General features: G+C 53.4%; 1 protein-coding gene across 1 annotated transcript; it reads right to left on the reverse strand.

Moving 5' to 3' along the window:
* Positions 1-24: 24 nt before the first annotated feature.
* On the reverse strand, positions 25-25,239 carry RGMA (repulsive guidance molecule BMP co-receptor a). Its single transcript, XM_032122507.1, has 4 exons — positions 24,954-25,239; positions 17,821-17,936; positions 5,449-5,960; positions 25-3,189 (listed from the first exon to the last, which is right to left on the reverse strand). The coding sequence occupies exons 1-4, from the start codon at positions 24,965-24,967 to the stop codon at positions 2,494-2,496; spliced, it is 1,338 nt and encodes a 445-aa protein (XP_031978398.1). The 5' UTR covers positions 24,968-25,239; the 3' UTR covers positions 25-2,493.
* Positions 25,240-25,578: the final 339 nt, after the last annotated feature.

Here is a 25,578-nt window from a genome sequence, read left to right on the forward strand (position 1 = left end):
GGGGAACAAACCGAGACCCACTCATTTATTGTCAAAAAAACCTCAAACTTTACTTGTGTTTCTCTCAATAAATAATTTACAGTATTTACAGGCGGTGACACTCCCGTGGGTCTCAGCACAGGGAGGAGGTGGGGGGGCCTTTCAGAACGCCCCCCCTTTGCCTATGGTTTTTTTGTTTTGTTTGTTTCCAAGTATTGGGTCCTTCTTGGCCACACTTCACCTTTAACCAGAACTGGGTCAAACACAACCAAAATAAAGTGCTTCACTGTTTGCTTCTAAAACAGGGATACCCCAACCACCTCACGCCATCGGCCACCACTGGAGCGCCCACCTGGACAGAGGGAACGAGCCATGCCGTAACCAGACTTTCCTTGGATGGAAACCACCCCTAAACCACAGTGTGTCATGCTGTGGGGTGATTGTTTTATAGGAAAGGGAGGTCTTAAGGGAATTAGTGACCTGTTGGCACGCTGTGGCTGGGCCAGCTCAGGCAGCTTTCAAGCAGCACCATGTTCTCAGAGGGAGGCTGTGCACAGCTGTGGGGTAAATCGCCTCTTTGCCCAGAGACAGATTTTGGCTTTTAAAAGGGGCGTTTTGAATTTCTAGGGAAGATAAAAATTTTTTTCTCTAGAACAAAGGAAACAGAAAGTCCAAATCAGCCTGGCTGAGCATTAGTGCATTGGGAAATGAAACTGTCCAGTGCTGTGGTCCAGTGGCTGCTCCCCTCAGCACCTCCAAACTGTGATATCCTTATTTCAAAATCTCCCTAAACAGAGTATCTGGGGCATCAGCAAACAAAGCAAGGAGCAAAGTAGTAAACACATCTTTTTGTTTCTTTTCTTTCCTTAAACATTTAAAAACCAATTACATCTTTTCATCTGTACAGTCACACGAGATCAATGCCAGGGCTCTATATATTAAAGAGACAATATAAATTACATCCATTGACACAAGTTTGCATTTCTCTGCTGCTTTACAAATGGAGCTCTAGAGCTGTAAGGACACAATGAATAGTCATGTTCAGTATTTACACCAGGCTGCCTCTTGGCACCAGTTCAGACTGCCAAACCAAGCCTGTTCCCACCTCTTTTGGTGCTAGCTTGTCTCATCAGGCCCAGAGACCTCCCTTGACAGCAGGAGGTGCCCCCAAGTGTGACACATTCTGGGGCTTGTTTCTGGGAACTTCCCCCTGAGGAAAGGTGGGGGAAACCCACCAGGAGGTCTTGAAGGCGCAGACCAAAGGTGGTCTTGTTTGTTCAGCGACCGATGGGGAGAACCACAGAGGAACACGGAGTGGAGGAGATGGGCAGCACTACGTGCTGGGGGAAGAAGATTATTGATGGTTTCGAGGCAGGGAACAGACATCTGGAGGCAGCTGGGGGGGGTCCTCTGCTGCATCCCATCTCCTGGCTGAATTTCTGACATTGCCCCATTTCTGATTCAAGCCCAAAAGGGCTTAAGGTGCAACTGGTCTGCAATGGGGTTGCAAGTCGCGGCCCCAGGATGGGGAGCAGAGCAGAGACCTAGCAGCAAAAAAAAAGAGCACCATGCTCCTGCTCCATCCCAGGGCTGGGCCAGGCCGAGCCACAGGCAGGGAGGGGCTGGAGGGAGGTGCAGCTCGGGTGTCCCACTGTGCAGCCACCCTGCTGCCAGTTCTAGGGGACCAGAGAGCGAATGTTGTGAGGAACTCATCCAATGCTGGGCAGAAGTTGCAGAAACCGCTTGAATACTGGCCAGGTTTCTCCCGTTGCCATCAAGAGTCCATGGTGGGTCCAGGCAGAGACAAGGGAGACAGGACTAAAACTACTGAGTGAATCAGCCAGGTGAACTGGCTAAAATAGGGGACGCCTTTGAACCACAAAAAATGCAGGCCAAGGCTTGAGGAACGTGTCCTCCTTCCACCCAGAAGGTGCCTGGCACCAGCAGCCAAGCAAGTGGGGGATCACTGCCCACCATTTCGGCCCCTTGCACTACTTTCTGCAACAACAGGGCTGTGGGCAGAGCAGGACGTGCCAAAAAGCAGAGCCCAGCCCCAGTGAGCAGGACATCCTGCCCTGCTGTGCTGGCCAGGCTTGGTCATTCTCACTGCTCCGTGCCCTCCTCATGGGCTCTGCTCTCTGAAGACAAAGCCATGTTCACACACACCAGTGTCACAGTCACCACGTGTTGTTGGGACTGGGGGAGCGCTACAAGGAGAGTAGCTACAAGGGCTCCCCAGCACCCACCTGGCTGGGAGCAGGAGGAGAGGGAGGTGAGGAAAGTCCAGACAAGGTACAGTCCAGCAAAAACTCCTGACCGGTCCCACTGGCAACACGTTCCTCCCAGGCAAGAGCTGGGAAGGTGGAGGACTTGCACCAAGAGAGAGACTGAGGTCTGAGGACAACCCATGTGGCTCTGATGTCCAACCTCTTGTTTTCCAGCACCTGCATCTCTCATCCCTGGTTGCCTCCTGCTCCCCTTTCCCTTCTCTCCAAGGTGTGAAGGAGCAAACCTCTATAACAAGCACAACCAACACAAACACAGCAGTGCTACCCAGAGGGTGGGATGTGTTCCCGTGGGAGCCGTGTTACCCGGGGTCAGGTCCCGTGTCCTTTCATAGAGGTGCAGCTTGTCTTTGTTGGAGTGAAGCATCTTCACGTCCTCAAAGGCATAGTAAGCAGCCAGCATGAAGTTGACATCTCCCGTGGTGAGGAGGTCGAAGACACAGGACTGGAAGTAGAGGTCCTCCACGGGCAGCTTTTCCCTGCACTTGGCCGTGGCTGTTTCGTAGGTGAAGGCCTCAGGCGGGGCCGGCAGGCTGGGCCCCTTCCTACGGGCACGACCCTCCGTGGCCTGAGCCGAGCGGATGGTCTGGAAGTCAATCTGTTGGTTGAGTGGACAACCACGGAGGCACAGGTAGAGGCCCTGACTGTCCTGGTCCTCCACGGCGTTGACCACCTCCTCCGGCATGCGCACGGCGAAGGTGAGGTACCGCCCCACCTGCCTCACCACGATGGTGGTGCCGATGTACTTGGCCTGGATCTCGATGTGCTGGCCCGACACCTTCTCCGTGATCTTCAGGCTGTTGGCTCCGTGCTTGTCCCCTCCGTTCTTGGAGCCATCGACAAAGGCAGCGGGGAGCTCGTCCATCTCTGCCTGGTACACTTTCTGATCCACACACTCCTGGAAGCTCTTGAAGATGATGGTGAGCTGTGGGGGAGGAAAGGAGCATGGTTACAGCCAGTGATGACCACCTGAGAGCACACAGCCACTACCAGCAGTGGGGTGGGAGGTGGAAGGGCTGGATGCTCAGTCTGCACAGGAGCATGACCTTCAGCTCATGGGCAGGTCCTTCATCCTAAGAAGAGGCCCTGACTTTTAGCCACCCAGACACAGTCATCCTGCTCCAGCAAAAAGGTGAGGACAAGACCCAGAGGCTTGTACAGATCCCAGACCCAGAGGCTTGACTGAAAGCACCGCCTGGATCTGCCTGTTATCTCCAGGCCCAACACAGGAGCTTCCTTGCAGCTGGAGCTGGGTGGAGTATCCGTACTCACAGGCCTGTGGCAGCATGCCCGTGCACGCTGCACTGCCTTGCCTCCAGGGCTGGCAGATGGCAGCAGGAATGAGCCCTGACTCCCCTGGAGGCGGTGGAGCTTCTCCTCTGACTCCCATGACATTTACATCTCAAGGGCTGGACCAATTTGTTTTCCCAACCAGCTGCAGACCAACAGGGATTTCTCCCATGGGCCCTCAAACATGTCCTGCTCCATCTCAGCCCCACAGGCACACATGTGTTCAGCCTGTTCCAGTGGGGTGGCCCTTCTAGGGATGACTTCGTGGTGGCCTTGGCAGTGCTGGATTAATGGCTGGACGCGATGATCTTAAGAGGTCTTTTCCAACCTTAATGATTCTGTGATTCTATGACACAGAGCCCAACATGCCTCCTCACCCCTGGCTGGGCTCAAGCACATGCCCCTTGCCAGAGGAACGACCTCACAGTGCTTGCTCTTCCCTTGCTGACCTGGCTTTTGGAGGGAAGACTTGGGGAGGAAAATGAGTATTTGCATGTACAAACAGTACAAACTACATTTCCTCTTTCAGCTCTTGCAGAGTTGCTCTTGCACCTTTCTGCCCATGAGGGAGAAGTGGCAAAGGGGACCTCCCACCATGTGGCCCCCATGAAGGGGGAGACTGAGACCTGGCCAGAGTGGGACAGGGCTGGAGAAGAGAGCAGAGAACACAAAGAGCCCCAAGGATCAAGTGCTCCCATCCTTTCCAGCAGCACAGTGCTTCCCACAGCTCATGCTGCAGACCTCATGACTAATCCCTGCTCACCACAAGCCCACGAGGCAGATAAGGAGAGAAAAGGCTCAATTAAGATGGTGATCCCGCAAACCCAGCAGGTCCTGGGATCCTTAAGGACCACCTCCCTCAAGCCAGACTTCCTCGCAGGCTTCAGCAGGTTTTGATGTCTTTTAGTGGGTAAGGACTTCAGAGCATCATTAAGTATCTTTTAGGGGGTTTATCAGGGCCAGGTCAGAACCTCACTGCCAGTTCCAGCTCAGGATAAAGGGGTGACATCCAGAGCACAGAAGCAGCCCCTATCCTACACGTGCTTCTCTCCTCTCCCCACATACAGGGAGAAGCAGAATTCCCAGATATTGTGGGACAGGACATTTTCCAAAAGCAAGAGTATGCCTCCTGCTGAGCCTCCCTTTTTCTTCGGCACAAGAAGTGCCCTATTAGCTTCAGAGCTGGTGCACCAGGGGCAGCACACCAGTTCCTCAGCTCCAGGTCCCTGCTGAAGCTGAGGCCGTGACACACAAGTCCTGCTGCGTCACAGCAGCACATTTTCACTTGGGCTTTCTGTTTGCCTTGTACCTTTGGGATGTTTATTTAGTCTGTCAAAGCACCTCCAGAACAGACTGTTCCCCACAAAATGTCTTGACTTGGCTGCAAACCACAGAGACAATTACAAGCCTGGGTAGAGGGGAAGGTGGTATGAAGAGCTCAGCTCCCTCCAGGCTTTTTCCTGCAAGCTGGAGCCTCCCTGGAGGGCAGTCCTGGGTTTGCTTGTGCCTTGGGGTTCCCCCAAAAGGTAACAGCATCATTCCTGATCTGGCTGTTCACAGCAATCTGGAGCCCCAGGGTGGGAGCCCTCTCAATTTGCAGTCCCTGGCTTGGCCATGAAGGCCCCCTGAGACGCAGCACCACAGCTTGCTCACCGTGATGGGGCTGGATGTGCTCAACAAGAAACCACAGGCCATTTCAATGAAGGCTGGGGACAAAACAAGGATGGATATCTGATGTTTAGGGCCAAACATTCACATTTAGGGAAGCTCATGCTCTGTCTTACCCTCCCCAAGGACACGTGCAAATGGGGGAAGACATGGAGGGAAGAAAGGCTGCTCTGAAGCCTCCCTGCCCTTGCCCACCTCTGTCCAGGGAAATGTGCCCAAGGCTCACCTTGCTGGTGGCGGTGGCCGAGGAGCCAGGCAGCACCGCCGTGTTGGTGACCTGCACATTCAGGTAATTATTGTCTATGAGCGGCCAAGCCCCCTGCACCTTGCAGGTCTGGAAAGTGTCCGTGAAAGTCCTGAGGTGGGGGTCCCCAAAGAGCCCGCAGTGGGTGTAGTTGGGGGCAGCCGAGTGTTTGTGAAAGCTCTTCTCATAGTGGCAGATCTCGGGGCTGTCGGAGCGCTCCTGGCTGTCCCCGGGGGGCAATGTCCGGAGGCGGGGCTGGGACGTGGGGCCATCCTTGGAGCAGTTGTGCTGCACCATGAGATCGTCTATGCCATGCACGGCCGAGTGGTAGGCCAGGTCGCCCCTGCAGGTGCGCGCGGTGCGGCGGGTGCAGTGCGCGTAGGCCCGCAGCGCCGTGCAGAACTCCGGCGCCTCCTCCGTGCCCAGGTGGTGCGAGCCCGACGTGGCCGCCCAGAACTCAGAGTTGCACTTGAGGATCTTGCATGGAGATGTCACTGCGGGAGGGGAGAACACAAGGGGGTCAGCGCTGGCTCGCCCACGTGTGGGATGCCCAACTCTACCCCCACTCAGAGGCCGCGTCCTCCTCCCGCAGTCCAAACTCATGACCCTGGCCTGGCCTGGCCGCGTGACGGGGCCCTGCTCGCCAGACGTGACCCTCTCACATGACCCAACTCTCATGCATCAAAGCCAAAGAAATCAACAGGATCTGCCCTGATTTAAGCCCAAAAGGGAAAGAGCATCCAGCCTTTAGATGAATGATCATGGGGGGAAACCATGGTGTGAAGAATGGGACATATTCATAAGCAGTGATAAGGGAGGATCATTAATGTGGGGGGAGATGCAATGGGGTTTTTAATGCCTTTTTAGGGTTTGACATTCTAAGCTCTGTGCTGCGCGAGTTACTGGGCGCTGTGTCCAGACTGAGCTCCACCAGCACAAAACTCTGCTTGCTCTCTTCCTTTCCTCCTTTATGGGTTTGGGGAAACCCAGCACCAGCACAACCTCTGTGCCCAGGTTAGAGCAGGACCAGTGCCATGACCCACTCTGCAGCACAGCCAGAGGCCATCCACCATCCCAAGCGCTGCTGCTGTGACGGGTGCAGCACTTGTCCCTGTCCCTGTGCCTCTGGAAAGAAGTGGGAGCCAAAAACCCTCTTTCTTGACGTCTGTGCAGCTCTGCCCAGCCCTGGGAGCCCGTTCCCCACCACAGCCCGCTGAGAGAGAACAAGAGGTGGAGGAGAAAAACCGGCACAGCAGGTGTGGGGATGCCAGCGAGCCCCCGCCTCCCCTTCCCACCCGCCCTGTGTTGCCCAGGTGGAGGCGAAGCCAGAGGCTGCAGGGCCTCTGCTGGGCTCAGCGGCAGCCCTGGTGCTTCCTGGCAAGGCAGAGGAAGGCAAAGAAAATTCAGATCCTGTTTTTTCCCCCCACACACAACGTCTGCTCCCTGGGGCAGTGTGGCTTCCCTGGAACAGACTTGAAAGCAGCTGTGCAAAAAGCACATGGCCATCGCTGAATGTCGCAGACACTGCTCTGCCCCTGCCAACTTGGAGTCTTGCTGGGTGAACCCAGGCTCACACTACTTAAAATTCATGGCATTTTCCTTCCTCTTCTCTTAATCGACCCCCTCGGAGCACTTGGAAACAGGATGGTTCATGCACAAAAGGCAGCAGGAGGAGAAGACAAGCCCCACCATTTCCAGATGCTTTCATGGTGCCTTTAGCAGGCATACCCATATATTCCTGTCTCGGGGCTTGTTTAGAAGGAGCCTGGCAGGGCAACTGTGCCAAAAGCATCTCAGATTTGTTTAGAAAGAAAGTTACAAAACCCAGTATTGTTTCAGGGAAAAGGGTATGCCTGAGTTTTAAACATCACAGTGCTGGAAACCTAAACAGAGTTGGTGCTGGAAAATCAGAAAGGGAGACTTAGACTATGTAACACTGAGCCGTTCAGCTGTGAGAAACAAGCCTGTCTCCTCTCTGTTTCCAAGAAGAGTGAAGTGCAAATAGGAAATGGTGACAGGCTCCTCACAGTTTTAAAATTCATGTTTAATAAACTCAGATGCTAGCAACAGCACCGAGAACCCGGGAGCTGTTTGGTCTTGGCAGCATCCCACTTAAACCTGCAAGAAGCCCTGTGGAAAGCCTTTAACTCATCATTGACCAGAGGTGACTCAACAGCAAGGTTCTGACCTGGGACATGGGCTCATGTTTCTGCTAAGTCTTCTGCATGTATGGGTCAAATTTAAATATATTTATTATTTCATATCTCTCTCTTGTTCATCCCAGGAATGTGGTTTTCCACCAGGACTGTTATAATGGAAGGCAGGAGTCAAAACAGCACACAGGACTGTGACCAGTGCCACCACTGCTGGTTATCCCAAACCCTTGTGGCATCAGGCAATTAAAGTCACTGCTCTCCTAGTAGTTATGCTAATGTACAGCTTGAGGATGCCCTGGGGTTGCATGTGGCAGAAGGTGCTGTCACTGCAGCCCGACCTGCCCCCACAGCCCCAGGAGAAGCTGGAGGACACATCCCTGGACACGCAGGAGCCAAACACCCCACAGCTCAGTAAGGCATCAGGATGCACTACACAAAGCATCCCATCCAGCGAGCAGCTTGCAGAGTCCTGGCTGCAGCACTTTGGCTGCTCCAGCCCTTCAGATGCTGAATAGAGAGGATTTTTTTAGAAGGAATAAACCCACAGACTCTTGCTCTTTAAGGACTTGCTTCACTGGCTTGGATGAGGAGATGCAGGCGTGAGCTGCGGCTGCCTAGGGACAGAGTGGGCCCTGCTAAACAGCCCCCCAACACCCAGTGCTGGACACATCCTGGTGCTGAGCATCCCTCACTGCTGCCCTGCCCGGGGTCACACATGACTTTATAAGGCGCTGAATTAAAAAATCCCAACCAAACGGAGGGCAGTGAAGCAAGCCTATCTCCTTCCTCCCAGCGCCTGAAGGGGGAGCGTTCCGCTCTAAGATGTTATCACTCCACTTTTGGCACCCGTCCCCTTCTCGCTGTTTCGCTCAGGGCCCCATATAAGGCCAGATCTCCACATCCAGGTGCCCCGGCGCTGGGTGGTGTGTGAGCGGGGCCCTCCCCGGCCTGGCCTTTCCCATGGACACTGCCCCAGCCACCCTCACGGCGAACCCCGCATGCTGCTGGGGAGGGAGCACAGCTGACAAAGGCTGTGGAGCAGAGCAAACACGACCCTCACCCCTCCCAAGCAGCCTTGCCTCCTCCCCTCTGGCAGCAGCTTTGGCACAGTGGTGCAGGCTCATTTGTACCCTGGCCAAGAAACGATGTTTATTCAATTTCGCATAATCTATTTTCCATCGACTCACAATGGTTCTGTTTTTCAACCACAGATGACTTAGCATGGAAACAAATCCCTCTCAAGCAGGAACCCAGCAAGGCTCTCCTGGGATCTGTGAGACATCCCCAGGACTGGGTGATTTCTTGTCCATGGCGAAGCAGCCCTCATCTCATAGACAGGTGACTTCAACCCCTCCAAGCCACGTCCCAACCTCCCCATGATCTTCTTTTAAAGCCTTGATGCCACTCAAACCAGGGAAAAAAATCCCCTTTGTTATCTTGAAACCAACAGTTTTGGAAAGCTAAAGCCAGAAAAAATCAGAAAACCACCTGGATTAGGACAGCCGCCCCGCCCCGTTTCTTCAGAGACACTTCTCGTGAGGACTCCTGAGGTCTGTGAGGACTGAAAAGCCACCCCGTTCCTCGGAGGGCTGTTCCAGGAGTTTATCACCTTTACAAAACACGGGTCTTGGTTCTAAGTGGATTTTATCTGACTTCATTGTAAAGACATAAAAAGAACCAGCGATTTTCTCCAAGGCAGTAAAAGGTCCGTTAGTAACGAGTGTGTTTCCCACAAAGATATTTACACACTGCAATCAAGTCCCTTGTCAATCCTCCAGATAAGCTAAACGGTTTGCACTTTTAAGTTCTCGCTGGAAGGTGTTTGCCCAGCCCCACCATCAGATCTCCCTCCAGCAGCCTTGTTTCCTGCACAACCTACCACCCCGACAGGCAACGGGGATAAGGGACACGCTCACAACTCTCCCGAGGTCACCCCTTTCACCTCGCCGGGACACTGCAGAGAGCAGGGACACGAGACGTGACCTTTTCCTGAGCTCCTGGCTTGGAAAGCCCTGGTCCTCCATGCAACGAGCATCCCACGGACCACCAAACACACACTCAGGGTTCTGGGGTATCACACAACCCCAGTCCCACCGCTCTGCCCCTCGTCATCAGTACACTGCATTATTTGACGTCAAATTAAATGTCCAAGCATATGTATGCATATGACTTTAATAGCATTTTCTCATCAGTGCCCCCCTATTCTCCCTTCAGCTGGTGTCAAGTAACCTGAATTTCATTTACCCAAATCATGTTCTTTCGGAAAACTAGCACAAAATCAACATTTAATCTATTCTTCTGTAATTCCTGTAACAAAAAGAATACTGGAAATTAATTTCTGTAAGCAAAAGCCAATTCTTTTAAGACTCTTGAATGCACGTTCACCAGACCTGTTAATTTTAAAGTGTTCACTGCTAAGCAAGGTTTTTTAATATCCTCTTGGTTCCTAACGGGCTGGAAAGTATTTCATCACCCACATGTGATGCAAATACATCATCCCGCGTTTTTCCAAATACATGGATTGAAGTGTAGATGTGCAAGCCTCACACATGCAGTAAAGGGCCTTTTTGGAGAACACAGTAAAACCTAATTACCTTTGGCCTCAGATCTGAGCACCCAGACTTAGGCTCCTAAACACATATTTATTTAAGTAATCTAAATAAACATATTTATGCTGACACCTCAATAGGAAAGGCACGATTCTCCAAGGTGCTAAATACCAGCAACATCTGCCAGCTCAAGGAGATGTGGGCTGCTCTGCTCACAGGCGGACAGCAGTCACCACCAGCATGAAAATGACCCCAAAATAGTAAAAAAAAAAAAAAAAGAAAAAAAATCACATTGCTCCTTAAAAGCACGGCATAAGGGATTGCTTGCAGCAAGGTTTCAGGAGTCCCAAGCAAAAACTGAGGGAGTGAATACTGTGCTTTGCATCCAGCCCCTCGTGCTGTCCCTGTCCCAGGGGGTGTCTACATGAGCCATCCCACACAGTGGCCATGCTGGACCCACACCTCGGTGCCCACGAGGGTCATGAGATTAGATATAAAGAAGGAATTTTTTTACAATTAGGCTGCTGAAACGCTGGCACGGGTTGCCCAGAGAGGTGGTGGGTGCCCCATCTCCGGAGACATTCAAGAGGTCCCTGCCAATGGAACGGGGGTTGGACGGGGTGACCTTTAAAGGCCCCTTCCAACCCAAATCATTCTGTGATTCTATTTTATGACACGGATCAGCCGGCGCCTTGCCACACCAGGGAGAGAAAGGAGCGACTTGGTGCAGCCCTGATGGATGGGATGTCATGGGCAGGGACAGCTCTCCCGCAGCCCCACGGGGCACCATGGGGCGAGCAAGACCCAAGGGCCACCTGACCCAAGCCTGGTGAAAGGATTTGTGCGGGAAGGCAGCGCCGGGCTCTTCCAGCGACCTCCTTTGAACTGTTAATCAAGCACAATCTTGCAGAATAATAGCCTGCTTATTATTGCCTTGTTTGCATAACAAAGAGGCCCAATAAAACTGATTTGACTGTGCTCAGAGGGGGTGTGAAAGATCAGCTCTGAGAAAAGAGCTGCAGGAATGCAGCAAACTGCTCCAAAGCCTCAACCCAGGAAGAAAGACAATGCAATTTGCCATCAAGAAAAGCCCAATAGACCAATAAATTACCCATGTGCAAAGGGATTAGATCAGGTTTCAGTTGCACTGAAGTGGGGGGAGGACCGGGAGGAGGGAACTGAAGGAGAAAAATAAACCTGACTCTCTTAAAGAGCTGGGGCTCATATTTTGCAGGGGTGTGCGTGGGGAGGTTGGCTCGGAGGGGCCACCTTCCATGCTGGGGCCGGGTTTATGTGCTCATTTCCACCGGCAAAAGCAGCAGATGCATTAAATCTAGGCAAAGGCCCTACTTGTGTACGATAAAGTGACTCTAGGTGTACCCCAGAGCACATCTCAAGCCATGCAGCTTCGTCTAACCCAGTCCTTGTCCTGCTCAAGACGATGCTGGGGGAAGGAGAAACCAGCTCCTTGAAGTCAGAAGAGGGACACAGAAGGAGTTTTCTTGTTTCAGCCTGTGTCAGTCGCTAAAGCATCCGGAGGACCTGCCACGGCCAACTCCTTTTTCTGTCCTCAGTGCCGAGTTCACGGCCCCCCATCTCTCCTCTGCAGGCGTCGCAGAGACACGGGGCAAGTACAGGCAGGAAACCAGCAGAGTCAGTGTCTTCACCGGCTACAGCACAAACTGCTGCATGCTGCCGAAGGAGCCCTTGATCGCTCCTGTCACTTAGTCAGCTCTTTTGGCTCCAGACTCAGCTTACGGCTGACCCGGCATGCTCGCCCCAGCCCCCAGCCAGCACTGCTCCTCCAGGCTCACCGCGGCATCCCTGTGCAGGGAGAAGGATGAGCAGGCACCATCGGAGAGGGCACCAGCCATGGAGCTGCCAGCCAGGGCTGTGCTGCTCTGAGAACTACCAGCAAACCTTGGGGACTTCAGGAGGCATGATGGGCTGAGAGGGGGAACCAGCGTGACAGACAACGCTGCAACGGAGTCACAGACTTTGTTCTTGAATCTTCCTCCTGGGATTTGGGCCTCAGCACTGCCTTTGCTGCAGCTGTTGAGCTTTTGCCTGCTCAGAGGAAGCAGTGCCAGTGGGGGGTTCAGAAGATGCAGGTTTTGCTCCTTCAAGAGCTGGTGGATGGAGGATGAGGAGGGAGGGAAGCAATAGGGCAGTGATCTCCTCTGACTCTGCATCTGCAGAAGGGCACTAACAAAGCTGCCTGTCCAGCACAGTGTGCTTCTGGGCTGGGAAGCCATTCTGGAGCTGCACACCTGACCTCCCCCGCTGGGAGTGCACCCGGACACTTTCATCAACAGTTCCCAAGAGCTGGTAAATCTCCTCAGGCAAATGGCCCAGTTTAGAGATGAGGACACTGAAGGACGTGAAGGCTTTCACCCAAGATGAGCCCCGTGGCAAGAGATGTAATTTGCACTCTCATCCCCTGCATGAAGCATCACCCTCACCTTCCTCCTCAGCCACCACTACCCATGACCCCATCCCTCTGGAGCAGAGGTGCCTGGATAAGGTCACCTCTGCCAGCCACCCCCACTGCTGAGTGTTCCAGGTTTCCAGCAGACATCACTCTCCCCACGTCAAAGCTGTTTTCCCAGGGTGCCTTTGAAGGCAGCGCTGCCACCCACCAGTGCCCGGGGGCCCCCCAGGTGTGGCAGCGGGTCCCTCGCCCTCCTCCCCCTCAACCGGGCCGCGGCAGGGTTGGCAGGGAAACGCTTTCTGCTCACAGGTGTGGATTCCCTCTAGGAATAATCATCCCCGCTGTGCTCTTGTGAAATTTCAACCCTTCAAACGCAGAGGTAAATGAGATACAAAACGAGGAGATGGAGAAAAGCCCGGAGCACATAAATCTGGATGAGGCAAATTTATACAATTAGATGTCTGCCAAAAAATTGCGGCATCTCAATCGGAGGCGTTGGCTTGCGCAGGGTGTGGGGTGGCAGCTGCCCGGCTGGAAGGCAGCAGCCGCACAAGCCCATCAAGACACCTGACTGATGTTGGAGTCCCACCTGGGGATGCAGGGGACCTTGTGGATCCTTTCCTACAGGCTGGGCTCCCACCCAGCACCAGACTCCCTCCCCATCGCTCATACCCCATGGAAGGCACAGTATCTGTTCGTCCTTCACAGCCACAGACCTTCAGAGGTTTATTTCTTTTTAAATGCTGCCTCTCCTGGACTCAGGTTTTAATTTTGAGAGGAAAAAGTAATTTTCTAACTGGAATCTGGTCCCACTGCTCCCCCACTCCTATCCCAGCACAGTGATGCTTTCTCATCACTATGAGCTGGCAAAGTTCAGAGTCATGTCCTGCCACACGCCCTTGTCATCTCAGAAAGGGCCAGCTGGAGTGTGTCACACAGCAAGAGCAAAAGGTAGCTTGTCCAAAACTCAAAATGCCATAGATCATTACTAGGGCTTTGGGGACCAAAGTCAACAGCTGTCCAGGAAGGAGAGGAAACCAAGGGAGGAGAAAATTCTTTGGCCTCAAGTGAAGCTTGCTCTCTGCCTGACCCATAAAACCTGTACGTCAGGGACAGCTCTGCTTGCTGGGAACTGAATGGCCAAACACTTCTGGATGCTCATGCAGTGCCAAGCGGGACTTGCCACCCTTCTGAAGGACCTGCTGTCCCTGCAGCTGTGGGGACATGAGACCCTGGCCACCCCACATACCACGGCCAGGCTGTCAGACAGAGCGGCTCAGTCTGTGCCTACCAGGGCTGCGTGTGTGTCGGAGCCAGCTTGTTCTCCGCAGTGAGAGCCCGATGACTTCATCAAGGGGATGGCATCTGGTTTTGCAGTTGGCTATAATTCAATTCTCCCCCTTGCTGCAGGAATTTCAGCTGGTGGAGCAGTGATTTACTCAGCCGGGCTGCACTTGAGTGCAAAGCAATCTTGAGGCTACAATCGAACGCACTGTTATTTTGAGAGCTCACGGACAAGGGAATAAATATCCTCTTCTTTTCATCCCAGTAGCTGCCAAGTGCAGGCTACAGAGCTTTTTAAAGGCATTTAGGAGCTCTCCTCTAACAAGTACACTCTGGATGCTGTGCATGGTCAGGCAGGACCCTGCCTGCACAGCTCACTCCTGATCTGTGGCATCAGGATGGGGTTTGCTGGGACAGCCAGAAAGAGGCCAGGGCACCCCCTCACCTGCCCCACCACAGCTGCATCTCCAAGCAACCCCCATCCTCCCCAAAACCCCTTCCCCAGCATCCCAGCACTCCTGCATTCCAGCAGCCCTGAGCTCACCCCAGCCCCCTTCAAACCACCTGCGACCCTGAGGCACTTTCAGTCCTGGGTTCCAACACTCCCCCTTACTCCAAGTTTGGTGTCTGCTCCATCAGGAACAGCAAATCAAACCAAATCAAACTCATCCAGATGGATCAAAAGCCCTCATCTTTGACCTTTTTTGCTGTCTCACCAATGGTTATCCCTTGGGAGCAGTAGGGTTTGGCTGAAGGACTGACAGGCTGAGGAGGGGCTGGCTTGGGCCACACACCGCCCTGCCAGAGTCTACAGATGGTTTATGGGATGTGCCCATCGGGGAGCCAGAAGAGAGACCACAAAACTCATTGTCACTGGGGCCACCGCCTGGCTCTCCAGGGACAGCAGGTCAGTGCAGAGCCCGAGAAGAGCCCCCAGGTCAGGAAGTTTTTATGGTTGCCCAGCCCTGTAAGCACTTTCATGTGCACATCCGACTCAGCACAGCTGTCCAGGCCAGAGAGAAAAAAACCTCAGCTGTTCCCATGATAATCCCAAAGTTACTCTTTTTACCACCTTGTTCCCAGTAACCAAGGGCCAGGAATTTCACGATTTTCTGTGGAAAAAAGCAACTTATCCACCCCATCTACATTAAAAACAAGGCGCCTCCTTCCAGCCCCGCAACATGCCTTGATGGAAACGGCAGAGAACTGTTCCATGTACGAGACCAGCTCCAAGCTTGCAACAAAACAGGGAAGCCAAAATATTTCCAGGTTTACGTTTGAATCCCTCCCTTCTTCTCTGCCCTGACAACATCCCGCACAGGCGCGTTCCTCCCCTGCCTCCACCTTCCCCAGGATGGGCTCTCTGTTCACAGTACTGGGGGGGTATTTTAGCAGCCTCTAAGGCCCCCATCTCAATTTTGGTTTAATGCTGCCATCACCTCTCTGCTGCTGAGACAAAAGCCATTTATTGACTACTCTGATACACTTCCAATAGGGCTGGATCCTAATCTGGAATCCACTGTGCTGCCTGGATGGACCAAGAGCAGATAACTCCAAATTTTTACGGAGGCAGGAACATTTTACAGCCAAAACGGCCAAGTTGGGAAAGCCAAAGCAAACCTGAGCCTGACACACCTGGGACAAAATCACTCAGGGCCAGATTTTGGAAGTACAAAGGGATTTCCAAGAAAACTCAGCACAGCCTGTACTGGGAGCCACAGGCATGGGTCACCCTGGAGATCAGGGCCTCAGCTGGGAGAGGACCCATGAGCATCCAACACTGGCATTTGGCACAAGCTCCAAGGAAAATTTCTGCCAAGGAAGCTGTCAGCAGTAGCCTGCTCTGCCCAGACCTCCTTCCACAACTGCCCCACAGTCACCCTGACCCATGGCCAGAGGACCCAGCCCAAGGGCACTGGACGGTGGGGGCTGCCCAGGAGGCAGCAGGGCGAAGCCATCGGTGTGAGAACAGCACAAGCGGGAATCCAGCCCGGGCTGTGAGCGTAGGGGGGTTAAGCAAATAAATAAATAGGGCAGGACTCGGCGAGGCACTCACTGATCTGACACGCCGAGCGCCCGCTTGGGCAGCCTCCAGCGGCCCTGCTCACCTGGAGCTCCCAGGAGGGGTGCGAAGCCTCCTTGGTGCTGAGAACCTGCTGGGAACCCACAAATTCCCAGGAAGCATAGGGAAAAAGGGGCAAAAGGATATGGCAGGGAATAAATCCCCCCTTTTTCCTACCTTCCCACCCAAAAAGCTTTCAAAAAAGCCCCCAGCCTGCTCCCAGCCCTGGGCACGGGGAGCCCCGTCTCCGCCTGCGCCCCGCTCCCGCGGGCTCTGGATCGCCTCGTTCTGCCAGTTCTTTGCACCTTATTTGACTGCTGAAGGGAGAATCAAACAAAGCAGCCAGCCAGATCTCCTATCAAGTTCTTTCTTGCACCGTAAATCTCACAGCCTCGACGCTTTGCAACTCAACTGCTCCGAAAAGGGCGTTAAGCAACACATATGGGAGCAGCTCCAGAGTTTCCAGAAAAAAACAGGGGGTTCAGCTTCCAGCCTGCTGGGAAGTTTCGTGGCAGTGAGGTCCAGAGAGACACCTCAGTGCTAAGGGCAGTGCTGAAAAGGGTTTCCTGGAAGAGGGCGAAGAGGGCAAAGATAGGAGGAAGGGCATAAAGCAGTTATTTATTTATTTCCTACATGTGTGTGCAAGACTACTTCACCTACGGTTATGCAAAAGAAAGGCAGAGGCGATTTAGAAGTTAATAAACTAAAAAAAAAAGGAAGGTTTTACTAAACTAAAAAGAGCGATAGGGAGATTTAAGCCTTAGAGCTTTTCTTTCTCCCTCCTGCTTTCTCTCCTTTTTTCCCCCCCTTGCAAGTGAAAAAAAAAAAAGAGGTAAAGAAACTGGAGAGTTTTGGAAGGAACAAATCCGCCTCTGTGGACTGGGTTTCCCCTCCCCCAACAAAAACAAGCACTCAGGGCTTGAAGGAATTTGCAGGCAGAGATCTGCCAAAAACATTGTGAAAAACTATGGGGGATTCATTGGAAACAGATGGCGTTTTCAGCTGTAATTCTGAAATTCTCCCCTTTTCTGACACAATACAAACAGCGGGGCCGGGGGCGGCGGGGGGGGGCCGAGCCCCGCGGCGGGTGCGAGCGGCCGGCCCGGGGGTGCCGATGCTCGCGGGACCATTTGGTTGCCATCCCGCCCTCGGACAGCACAATAGCTCCCGGCCCAGCCGAAGCAAGGTTTCCGACCAAACGAGGGTGCTGAGCCCCCAGAGCCCCGGGCCGGGGGCCGCTGCGGGAGAAGGGGCGCCCGCCCGGAGCGCCCGCGCATCCCCGCCCGCCGCCCGCCCGCCCAGGTGCGCCCCGCGGCCGCGCTGCCCCCGCCGGGGCCGTGTGACCCCCGGGCCCCCCACCGTCCCCAAATCACACCGCGGAGACCCCCCCCGAGCCCCTCCACGACCGCTCCCTGGCTCTGCGTTCCCCAGGGGTTCGGAGCGAGGACCCCACCGCTCTCACGGCAGAAATTTGGCATCGGGGTGTTCATGTGTGGATGTACCCCCCGGTGTCCCCCCTTCCTTGCACGGCACCCGGGAAGGGGAGAACAAGGTAACCTGGCGCTGTCAGGAACACCTCCCGGCTGCCTTCGCCGCTTTGATTTCCACCATCTCCTTCCTTGTGGGATGAGGAGCGGGGAGACAAAGGAGATGAGGTCAAGGAAAAACACCCACCGCGACTGCTTGGGGAACGGGGATCTGGGGGGGCACGCACCAAAACTGAGCCCCACTTGCTTATTTTAAACATGTGGCAAACTGCTGCGAGGAGAGGGAGAGGGAAAGAGGCCCAGGGACAGGGGAACGAGGGCGGCGATCCAAGGGCTGCCAGAAACACAGGGAAAAAGTCTGCAAAATAAAGAGGCTGTTCCTTACCTGAAGGGAAGATGCAGAGAAAGACAGGGAGGATTTGGAAAAGTCCCAGGGCTGTGGATCCTGCCCCTCTCCCCATACCCATCCATCCAGCTCGAGCTTTAACCACTATCCTCTCCCTAGAAGAAGAGTTTAAAAAGGAAAAAAAAAAAAAAAAGGAGAAGGGAAGAGAGGAAAGGGGGGGGAGAGGAAAAAAGGGAACAATAAATCAATCAAAAGCAAGAACTGGGGGGAAAAAAATTAAATCAAAAGCCCCACATGGCTCCGCGGAGCGCGGCAGGGACGGGCGGCCCCAGCTCCGGGCTCTGCACTGAAAGATTACACAGACTTTTTCTCCTTCTTCTCCTCCTCCTCCTCTCCGTCCCCTCCCATTACAACCCAGCCCCAACCATCAATCATCCCGCTGCCTCCCAATGCCTGCATCCTTCTCTGCGCCTCCTCCTCCGAGCGCGCCCGCCTCCCCGGCCATACTGCGGGAAGGGGCGGGAGCGGCTGCGGCCATGCGAGGCGGGGAGGGAGGGAGGGAGCGGGGGAAAGGAGCCGGAGCGAGCCAGGCGAGGGGGTTATAGCTGTGGATGGAGCCACCAAGCTCTGCCGTGCCCCGTGGGAATGGGGTGGCGGTGGTCTCACGCAGGATGGGAAGCGCGAAGGGCTCTCGATGTCTGCCCGCCGTCGCTCATCGCAAGTCGGTGGCAGTTTGGGAGAGGGGCTTCCTCCCACCCCATCGGGTCTCAACACCCACTGTGCCCTCCCTGCCCTTATCCCATGGGCCTGCCAAGATTGCCCAAAAATTAAGCAATTTGGGGTAAAGGGGCTGTCGTACAGCAGTCGGGGGAAACTGAGGCAGGGAGGCTTTAGGCAGCTGGTGCGGGGTAGGGGTTGTGACAGCGACACTTAGGTCCTCGGCTCTCTGGGGGATGGCGTCCCCCCCCCAGCACATGGGGCTCCTTCACATCTTCCCAGCCCTGGCACCTTGGCAGGTGAGTTCCACCTGCACTGGCACTGGCAGCAGCGATAAAAATTCCAGGTGACTCAGAAACAGCAAGTCTCATAGATCCTTATCATTAAACTGGCACTCCTTAGATAGGGGACGCCTGTCAGGTACCCTAAATCCAGCTGCCAGCCCACCAAGGACTGATGCAGATGACTAAACAATACCTGCACTGTCTCAGGACCTCCACCACTGCCTCGTCTGCACCACCAGCCCATGTACAGACCTGGATATTCAGCTTTTGCTGGGGGAATGTCTCACCAATTATGTTGGTAGGGTTGTCTCGGGGTCTCGCTTTTAAGCCCCCCTTAGAGACTGTCTGGACAATCCCAAGCAGGCAGCAACCCTGGGAGAACCCTGCCTGCTCACAGACCATCAAATGGAGCTGCAGCTTGGAGCACACAGGCCTTTGCCTGCTGTGTTTCAAGATCCTGCTCCTTTCCACCTCCTGCAATGCCACAGCGTGCGGAGGTGAGCAGATTGGATCTGCATCCCCACCATCCCAGGAGTCTGCTCCACCCATGAGAGGGCTAGGCCAGGAGGAAGGCATCCACTTAGCTTGGATCTCTTAAAAATTCCCCTTGAGGGATGTTTTAGCCAGAGTGAACTAAGACCACTTCTGAATGAGGGTGCCCACGGGTGTAGGCTTTAATAACTTCCCTGTTTTGGATCATTAGCTCTCCTTTGATGGCATGTCCCTTTGCCATCCTGATGTTTCATCTGCTTTCTTTTGGGGTTCTTATACAATGAATAAAAGGATGCTGGTTGTTTTACACCACCCTTCTCCCAACTCTGTAAGACCATGGGTCTTTCCTCCTGCAGGTTGGTACAGGCCTGGGATACTCCTTGACATTTCTTCTAGTTATTCTTGGAAACCTCCTCTTTAGCTCATAAACATCCTTAAGGATGCTTTTTGGAGTGACAATAGCTTAAAGTCTCTAACAAGAATTTGTGATCTCATCTCTGTCACAGATTGAATCTGTGATCCAGTGCAACAAATATCCATGGAAAGAGGAAGAGAAGATGGGAATAAATACCCAAGAAGCAAAGATATCTCATAACACCTATCTATTTCTCCATGAGGGGAGTGAGCCCCCATGCCTTCAAATGAAGGAGGACCTTCTCTGGGCCTTTATCCAGGCTGCAACAGGAATTAAAACACTGAAGCTTTTCCATCTGGGACCCAGATGGGATCCAAAAATCCTGTGGCCTTGCCTGCCTAGTGGAATATCTGTCTTGGTCCTGCTGGTCCTAGAGCTGTGCTCAGACAGTGTCCACTAAAGTCAGAGGGAGCTCTGTGTGCAGAGGAGCTGCCAGAGTGGGCAGAGCTGGGCAGGAGATGAAAGCTGGCAGGCCGGATCCAGACCTGTAGCAGAGGCAGTGTGGGAGGAACGCCGACTCGAAGCACCTCTTTGTGGGGGATGTCAAACAGGGGCAAATATGTCCAAACCCTGCCAGCTGCTCCTACCACCCAAGAAGAAATGCCTGCTGATGGGATGTGTAGGCAGCTGGAGCTGCAAGGGGCCTGGGGGGAGGAGAGAGAGGGTCTGTGAGCTGGGGAGAGCCCAGGAAAAGGGGGGGAGATCCAGGGGATGGGGTTTCAGACCTCAAATCCCCTCCTCTTGCTCTCACCCTCTCCTCTTGCAATGTGACTTTTGCTTTTATTTCAAAATGAAAAACATAATTTCTGCTGTTATCCTGACTGATGACATCCAACATGATCTGTTTAACTAAAAAAACCCATCTGAATGATGAACTTTTAAAACCCAGCTGTTAAATAGCTGCTGTGAGGCTGCTTTGATGGTTTGACCTAAAGCACCACTTTGGTATTGCCGTTTTGGGGCAGGCTGACACATTGCAACGATAGCCTGAAATCCAGTTTGAGGCATTATAGTTAAAATAAGACCCTTGATGGAAATTCTTCCTTTGGTGTAGGGAAAACTGCGCTGCCATAAAGCAACGGTCGGATGCCCCTGGCTCCAGTTTGTAAAAATTTCTCCTTGATTTTGCTCGGTTGCATCATGCATTGCAAATGGGATTGCTGTTCTTGGCACCGATCAAAGCAGCGGATTTCGCTGGAGAAAACAACAGATGTGTCCAAACCGTAACTTCAGGGAGGAAAAGGCCCCAAATAAGGTGTGTTTCTGAAATCCTGCTCCCCCTTACACATTTTTTAAATAAACTTCACCTTTCTGTTTAGCTGAACCGAAGATCTGGACTTTAAGTCGCCTACTGAATCAGAGGCTGTGTGAAATTCGGATCTCTGCCTTGCTTAATGGGGATATCTAGGCTTGGAAATGCGGAGCGACTGTGTTTCCCCCAACTTCTTTCCTTCTCAAAGCCCATCCAGGACTCCCTGTTTAGGCAGCACTGAGCCCGATGCTCCCTGCAAACAGAATGTGGGAAACCACCCACCACTGAAATGCAACCACTGCAGTGGCTCAGCTCTGGGGCACAGGCACCTCCGTGGTCATCTGCACGTTGATTCCCATGTTTGGTGTCATTGTGGAGGGGTGACATGCAAATCACAGCCTTCTCCGAGGTATTTGCAGGATGTTGGGGGAGTCACAGTTCCCATGGGACACTTAGCTGGGATCACTAGGCTGAACTTAGCTTTCCTGTGCCCTACGTCGCACCGTCCGTGGCTGGGGGCTTCAGTGGGGCTGAGTGAATGTGGCTGATTTGAGCCCAGAGGTTTGCAGATGAGAGCTCCCCTTACAACCTTCCTAATGGAATCATTCACTACCTGTAATTATATGGCTAAAATAGTAAACATGGGTATTTCTGAGGGCTGCAGCTGGTAGTTAGAGGAATGGATGTCAGGGCTCCTGGTCTGCTCCTGACTCTCCCATGAACTTTCTGTCTGGCCACTTTTCACACCACTATCTGCACACTCGTGCCTTTGCCTGCTCTGCCTCAGGACACGGTGTTAAGCTCATGGCCTGTCTGGGACAAGCCATAATCACTCCTGCAGGAAGCTAATCCTGAGGTGCTCTGCAGGGGTATGTGTGTGTTTGGGGTGAGCAGCAAAAAGCAAGCTGCTCCTTAAAGGAGGAAGAAAGGAAGTTTGGAGTGGAAACCCCCGGGTTGTTGTCTGGAGAACAACAACTGATCCCAAAATGTTTGTGGAAATAAAAGCAAACACTTGTGCTCTGAACAATTCGCTTACTAAAGAAAGAAAACCTCTCAATAAGAACCAAATAAACCCCAACATCTTTACGCAATAACAGCCACCTCTGATGTCTGCAATTAATTTTAAAGACCTTCCTTTCACTCATAATTCAATTTTTTTATAATTTTACAATTTCCCTGGCTGACCAAGCAGACGCTGTCCCTGAGCTACGCACCCGAAGCTGACGAATACACATTTAAACACCCTTCCCTACCAATATTTCCTTGCAGGTAGGGCAGGAAAATATCTCCCCAAGATCTCCTTAGTTCCCTGCACTAAACTTTGGCAGTAGCTGGACGGGGCAGGCAGAGGGGACAGCACAGAGCTGGGCTTTGAAGAGTGACCCACTCCTGCATAGCAAAGTGCAGAGAGGACTTTGTTGGCTTATCTAAATCATCCTTCCCACAGCTACCGCTGTGAGCATCAGCCTCACCAACCTGGCTGTGTAAAGAGGCCAGTTGTGAAAAGTGGAAAAAAATACAGCTTTGTGCCACCAGTAAATAAAGTGTAAGAACTCTTTGACCTGCATCCTTGCATCTGCAGATTAACCGATTATCAGCAGCCCCCACTGAAGTCACAGTGGGTAACCCTCTCTTCTCAAATTGCCTGCTTCAAGCCCACAGCCATAAAAATCACCTCTAAATGCTGAAAAACCACCCAGCTGTACAAGGGGAAGGGAAGATGGGCTGGTGGAAAACTTCCAGACTCACCCATGGCAGAAAGCAAAACAAGCAGGGATATTTTAAGGCAAATAGAGTTCATCACATCAACTTTTTTTTTTTTTTTGACTGGTAACATTCATTCGTGTCTCTCCCTTCCCCTTGCTTGCAAAGCCCCTGGGGTGGTGAGGCCTAATTCCTACACATGGGAGCATGTAACCATCCCTTGTTCAGCAGTGTTTGGAGGGCTGGCTGGAATTCACCGTCTGTATATTTAATTCTCTGCAGGGAGCTGGTCTTCCTGGCCCAGTCTCCTCTTTGGGGTAAATATCAAGCAATATCTCTGTAGTGTATCTTCTTCACATCTGGGCTCCTCTCTAAGCAAAAATAGAAGATGGGCTGGGAGGTTCCCAAGAGCAAGTTCAAATAGCCAATTGTCATCTCAGCAGAAAAGATGGATAAATCTGAACTGCCAAAAATTGATCAGAATCATAGAATCACAGAATGGTTTGAGTTGGAAGGGGCCTTAAAGATCATCTAGTTCTGATCCCCCTGCCTTGGGCAGGGACACCACGAAGAATTGCGGAGAACTGGGTGTTTATCAGCAGAGACAGAAGCCAGTCTGTGTAATGGGATGGTCTTTCTCTGCTGCTTTTAAAAGCTCCCAACATCTCGAGAAAGTGCAAACATAGCTTACTAATTCCCCTCCTCTGACTGACAGGTCAGCTAAGGACATCTTCTCGAACCTATTTAAAGGTATGAGATGGCATTGAGTGTTTGCAAGTCTACATCTGCCCCTTTGAGCAAGGGGTGTTTGAAGGATCTTCTGGAAAAAGCTCTGTGAAACCCAATCGTCTTTCCCAGGTCTCCTTCTGTCAGTTCCTGACAGTACTGGGCAGAAATACAACCCAACACAGGATGCCTTTCCTGTGTTCTCAGATGTGAAACGCTCAGTGACAATGTCCTCAGCTGATTTAAAAATTTGTCCTGAATATCTGGGAAAGAGACATTCCTTGTTATGTGGAAAAAAACCCCAAACCCAAACATCTGTAATCCAGCACTTCTGTGGGTATTTTGGCAAACGAAAATGGGAGGTTTTGGCGGGGGGGACCATCTTGAGTTGGCACCGGGAGTCCTCTCGGGTGTGCCTGGCACGGGGCTGGGCTGGGTTAGGGTTGGGGTTGGGCTGGGATTAAGGCTGGGACTAAGGCAGGATTGGAGTTGAGCTGGGACTGGGGTGAATTGGGCTGGTACTGGGCTAGACTGGGACTGGGCTGGGCCGGGGCTGCGGCCCCACTGGGTGGTGCTGTTATCCCTGCGCCGCCTGCGAAAGTATCCAGTTTATAAAATAAATGCAATCCAACGCCGCCTTAAACCACATGACATAACAGCAGCTTGCGAGCTCCCATTAAAATCTCAATTTGGGGAAATTGATTCTACCTCTGAGCAATTGCGATGCAATTACTCCAACAGGCAGCAATCAAGAATCACATCAAAACAACACCAAACTTTCATCTCCTGCCTCGCAACCACCACCACAACAAAAAGCACCTGTCTTGCAAATGCAGCCCGGTTTCAATAAAGATATATAATTTTTAGGGAGGGCAACGTGCACGTCCCAGAGTGGAAGCGAGCTTGGACAGGGGCTGCTCTGGCTGGTGCGCCTGAACTGTCCTGTCTGGGGGCTGTATTCTGTCCCCCCCGTCTCCTGGAGGAGGTTTTGGGCTATTTACGGACTCAGGACATCGGGAACAAAGTCGCTCCCCCTGCCCAGCCACGCTCCAGCTGCCCATCCTCTCCCTGCGCACAGATGTGCCCATCCCCTGCCATGTCCCACATCTGTCCATCTGTCACCCTTCACCTTCCTCCCCTCGGAGCTCGTAAACCCCCCAGCACCTGGCAACCAGGCGAGTTCGGGGAGAGCTTTGTGTCCCCGCTCCGGTCTCGATAACCGCGATCAGCCCCGGGATGAGCTATCCAAGGGAATGGGGGAAATATTGGGGAGGATGTTTACAGTTCTCATCAGTGGTCTGCAAGGAATTACTCGATTGACTTAGCGCAGCAGGGAGCAGCTTTAGTGGCAACCATCAGAAGGGAGGATAAATGAATAACCGCATGCACGCCAGCTAGCGCCGAGCCGGGCAAGGAGCGCTGGGCAGGGAAAATGGGAAGAATCGAGGTTCCTTATAAAAACGGCCGGGGAGGGGGGAGGCAGGCGGGGACCGAGAGCCTCAACAGGTCCGGAGGAGGAAGGGCCATGCAGGGAGCCGGGGGACATGCGGCCGGGGGGGCCCCCAGCCCCCGCCCCGCTTACCTTGGCGGCCGCATCAGCCTCTCCAGCCCCGCGGGGGTCGGTGCAGGCAGCGGCGGCTTTTTTTATATTTTTTTTTTTCCAGGAGGGGTAAATGAAACAAAAATTAAAAACGAAATAAAATAAAACCCAAACGAAATAAAATAATAAAAGCCCCCAAGCGTCGAAGTGGGGGTGGCGGGGGGGTGGAGGCCGAGGGGCGCGGGCAGCCCCCCGCCCTGCGGGCAGCCCCGGCGGGGTGCAGGCGGCCTCGCTCAGCGGGACGCGGGGAGCCGCATCGCCCTCCCGGAGCATGTGAGAGAGGCAGCGGAGGAGATAGAGCCAGATAGGGAGGTCCCCTCCCTCCTCCCTCCTTCCCTTCTTCCTCCTCCCTCCTTCCCTCCGCACACGCTGAGCAGCGTCGTTCGCAAGGAGCGGCGGAGGGAGGGAGGCGCAGCCCCGGCCCCGCGGAGGGGGGGCTGGGGGTCTCCGCTGCAACACCCCCGACCCCAGCACCCCCTCTCCGTGTGCAGGCAGCCAGGGCTGGGGGACGTGGAGGAGGATTTCAGGGTTTCCCTGGAGAGCTGGGGATGCTCCACCTGCAGCAGAGGGGAATGGAGAGAAAGTGGGATTAGGGGAATATCCACTG

This window comes from Corvus moneduloides, chromosome 13, assembly GCF_009650955.1.
Source record: "Corvus moneduloides isolate bCorMon1 chromosome 13, bCorMon1.pri, whole genome shotgun sequence".
Taxonomy (NCBI): domain Eukaryota; kingdom Metazoa; phylum Chordata; class Aves; order Passeriformes; family Corvidae; genus Corvus; species Corvus moneduloides.